This window comes from Elephantulus edwardii, unplaced genomic scaffold (assembly GCF_000299155.1).
Source record: "Elephantulus edwardii isolate Elephantulus edwardi_28Jun2011 unplaced genomic scaffold, EleEdw1.0 scaffold00164, whole genome shotgun sequence".
Taxonomy (NCBI): domain Eukaryota; kingdom Metazoa; phylum Chordata; class Mammalia; order Macroscelidea; family Macroscelididae; genus Elephantulus; species Elephantulus edwardii.
Window position 1 is genome coordinate 5,871,225 of NW_006399914.1, and position 4,007 is coordinate 5,875,231.

The following is a 4,007-nucleotide window of genomic DNA, read 5'->3' on the forward strand; positions in this document are numbered from 1 at the left end:
TATGCTAGTACTTTGTCACAACAGCTCTCAAGTGCTATGTGCCCTCTATTTGGGGTAATGAATCAATGTTCAGAGGTTAATTAAGTTACAAAGATATGCTTTGTTTCAGAGACAAGCACGGTTTATTCATACATTGTATTTCACGTCACAAACTACATCACATAAGCTGCCCATCAGGACACCACCCTCAGTTCTTTTTGGGACCAGCCTGCTGGAACTTCTTGGATCATTCTAACCCTCCCATCTGTAAGCTCTAGTGGGTAGAAGAAACTGATGAACATTATGACGTAACACTCTTCCAAGAATAATGCACGCACACACAAAGCACACAGATATGGCATACAATTTTGAGGGGTTCACAAACTCCCTGAAGCACATCCATGGACTCTAGCTGGAGACCCCCCCTCCCCAAGCTTAAAGCGTGGCCTGCAGAGGGCAGCAGGGGAGCTGCAACCCACACTGAGGGCTGCATTCAGGGAAACTGGGGACACTGTAGAACTTAATTAATTTTTTGAAGGCACTTTTCTTCAGTATCATCATCTCTTCTGGAAACCTGGAAAAAATTCTAACCCAGGAGGAGCCACCATGCTTCTTGGGGCCATCTGAGGGCAGGTGCTTCTGAGCGCTCATGGGCATACTGTTGCAACTGAGGGAGCGCACTGTCTTCTTCTTCTGAACAGACACGTATCTGAACAAGAAAGAGGACAGCTTGTGCTTGTCTATGTTTGAGGCATCTTCTGAAAAGCAGTCATCAAATGGGTCCAGTAGATTTTCAAGATGGGGGCTGTCTTCAATTCTCGCAGGACTGGCTCCCACATGTTGAGGCTGCTTGATTATCTTCCTGGTCTGGGCTGGGTCATCTCCTGCCCCACTGACAGACTGAAGGGGCATTCCGTTGGCCGTGGCTTTGGGTTGGGGGATGAGGTTCCCAACGCAGGATCTGGGCTGGGAAGTACAGTACTGACTCAAGATGAGGGTAGCAGCATCTTGAATGATGTTCCAGTCTCTCAGGATGTCATCCCTGGTGGTGAACTGGGATGTCACAGTGAAACGAATGATCAACTTATCCTGGATTGTGGCCGGGATGAGGAATAGATGGCCAGATCTAGTAATCTCCTTTAACACACATTCTGTGAGACAATTAGGACCCTGTTGGGAAGAGAAAGAGAAGGAAAGTCTGTGTCACATGCCCTGTAAACATCCCAAGAGCCAAGAAAACACCCACTGTGGAGCACAGTGTAGCCCATGGACAATGGCATTACCTTTAGACGAAAAACCACCAGGCCAAGGTGCCTTTTAGCAGGAACTTCAAAGAAAGGGTCACTTCTGACCAAAGATTCAAAGTATTTAGCCATTTCAGTACCCTGGAATTTTAAACAGAAAGATAACTAAGTCTAATAATTAGGCAACAGGACAAACTATGCATCAACTTTGACACAACATGATGAGTTTATATCCGTGACTCCATGGAACCAGAGACATCAAAGTGAGTTCTACCTGTTCATCTAATCCAGTGCACTTGGCTCTTATTCTAAGATTGAAAATAAGGAGCTCCTTATTTACCTGATGAGATTATGCCTCTGGGCCCTCCCTTGGCTCACTCCAAGATCAGAACACATGTGTTTGGCAATCCTGGCAATCTGACTTCAAATGACAGCTTCACAGCTTCTCCACTGGACAACAGAACAAGCCCAAAGTCCGGTCTCTGCTCTGGATTCCCAGTCAGTTCGTTTGGTTTGGAGTTAAGCCGCTATGGTAGTGTCACTTTTTAAATGTTTTCTAGCTGTTTTATTCATTTGGAGCTCATTTTCTAAGTGTGTCATGATTTTCTTCTGTATCCTTCACTTCTCTGGGCCCTTTTTCATGCATCTGCTCTACCAATTTTGATGTCTCTCTGAGGAAGTTTCTTAGATCCATATGAGACCCAGTAGGATATCTCAGGTATAAAGCAAGTGTGAGGATAAGTAAGGGCAATAAAACTGACTCTTCTGAGCAGAGAAAGAGATCCTAGAAGTCATCTTTGTTCAACAACTTCATGAAAGAGGAACACCAAGAGAAAGTGACTTGTCCACTGGGCAAGTGGCAGGATGCAGGTCCTCTGGTTGTCAAATAGATTCTCTTCTCACCATACTTTGGTTTCTCCCACAACACATGCTGTTTACAACAAGAGAAAAGTAGTAACCAGGGTAGAAAGGCAATGGAGTTCAAGCAGGGTCTCTACTACCAAAACCAAGCTGTGGATGATGAAGGCAACTGCCAGTCCCCCACATCATTCTAGAACAGAAGTCCTCAAATCATAACCCAGGGGTCAAACCCAGCCTACCATCAGCTTTTGTAAATAAAGTTTTATTGGAACATAGCCTTGCCTATTTGTTTACAAATAATCTATGATTACTTTAATGCTGTAACAACAAAATTGAGTGGCTATGGCAGAGACATGCTCCACAAAACCAAAAATATTTACTGTCTGGAGTTATTGTTTATAGACAATAGGAGACGGTGATATAATGATGATGATGATGATGACAATAACAATGGTGATACTGATTACAAGAAGGAAGGGAATATGAAAGTGCTTGGAGAAGAAGAGGTAGGGGCAGAAGTGAAGGCAAAGGAAAAGAAGCCCCATTCATTGAGTGTGTAACCAAGTGTTAGATATTATACTAACGGCTCTATGTATACAATTTAGTTCAATCCTCTTAAGTTTTTAAGAGAGGTCATGTCTTTTTCGATTCTAGAAGAGGTCTGTGCAGAGGCAGGTAGGTTTAAGTAGGTTAGGGAGAAGCCAGAGGTGATTGGACAGAACTGAAACTGAGATGTTGTTATTGATAGGTGCTATGGAGTCAATTATTTATTCATAACAACCCATATGACAGAGAAGAACTTCCTCTAGGGTTTCTATGTAATCTTTACAAAAAACAGATTGGCAGTTCTTTCTCTCTCTTAGCCTCTGAATAAATATGAACTGTCAAGTCAAGCCAGGTATGCATTCATTGTAAATTTCAAGTTCTATCCTGAAATACAATGTTGATAGGATATTATATCTATATGCATACAAGGTTGGCCCATTATTACTGTCCAAATATATGCTTTTACATCTAGAGCCAAAGAGGAAGAAATTGAAAATTTGTATCAAATCTATATAGTCCAAGATTGAACATTCAATCAAGGTGTGTTAATGATAATTGGTGACTGGAATACAAAAGTTGGAAACAGTGAAGGAGGAATAGTAGTTGGAAAATATAAACTTGGTCATAGAAATGAGGCTGGAAATAGAATGATAAAATGTTGTGTTTTCAATGATTTATAGGAATCAGATTGACTACATGTGTGAAAGGAATTGTCAGAGAAGCTCAATATCAGCAGTCAAAATGAGGTCAGGGACATGTGCAAGTTCAAATGAGGCTGAAGAAAATGAAAATAAGTCCATGAGAACCAAGACGTGATCTTGAATTGATTCCCTCTGAATTTAAAGGGCATCTTAAGAATAGCTTTAAAGCATTAAAGACCAATGATCGAAGACCAAATGAGCTATGATATTATATCAAGGATATCATCCAAGAAGAAAGCAAAAGGTCATTACAAAGACAGAGGATAAAGAAAAAACCAAAACGGATATTAGAAGATACTCTAAAAATTGCACTAGAGTGTTGAGAGCCAAAACAAAGGGGAAACCCGCTGGAGTAAAAGAGCTGAACAGAAGATTTTAAAAGGTAGATCAAGGGGGAGCTCTGGTGGCCTAGTGGCAAGAAGCTGCAACTACAATCCCAGAGGTGCATGGTTTGAATCCACCAGATGCTCTGCCAGGGAAGGAGGGGCAATCTCCTCCTGTACCGGTCAGATCTGATTTGACGGTACATGCACACAAAAATAATAAAATAAAATAAAAAAATAAATAAAATTTAAAAAAATTTTAAAAAAAGAAATGTTTTAAATTTTATTTTATACTGCTTTCTTTAAGTTCGAACACGTTGTTTTACACACAGGATCTTTCCAATTTCCTTCAC

General features: G+C 41.1%; 1 protein-coding gene across 1 annotated transcript in view; it reads right to left on the minus strand.

The window, feature by feature from the left end:
• Window positions 1–414: 414 nt before the first annotated feature.
• The window catches only part of HDC (histidine decarboxylase), a 35,368-nt gene continuing 31,775 nt past the window's right edge, over window positions 415–4,007 (minus strand). Inside the window, exons 11-12 of the mRNA XM_006895329.1 lie at window positions 1,263–1,364; window positions 415–1,149 (exon numbers count right to left, since the gene is read on the minus strand). Of these exons, the coding sequence (XP_006895391.1) occupies window positions 415–1,149; window positions 1,263–1,364 (837 nt within the window). The remainder of the gene's footprint in view (window positions 1,150–1,262; window positions 1,365–4,007) is intronic.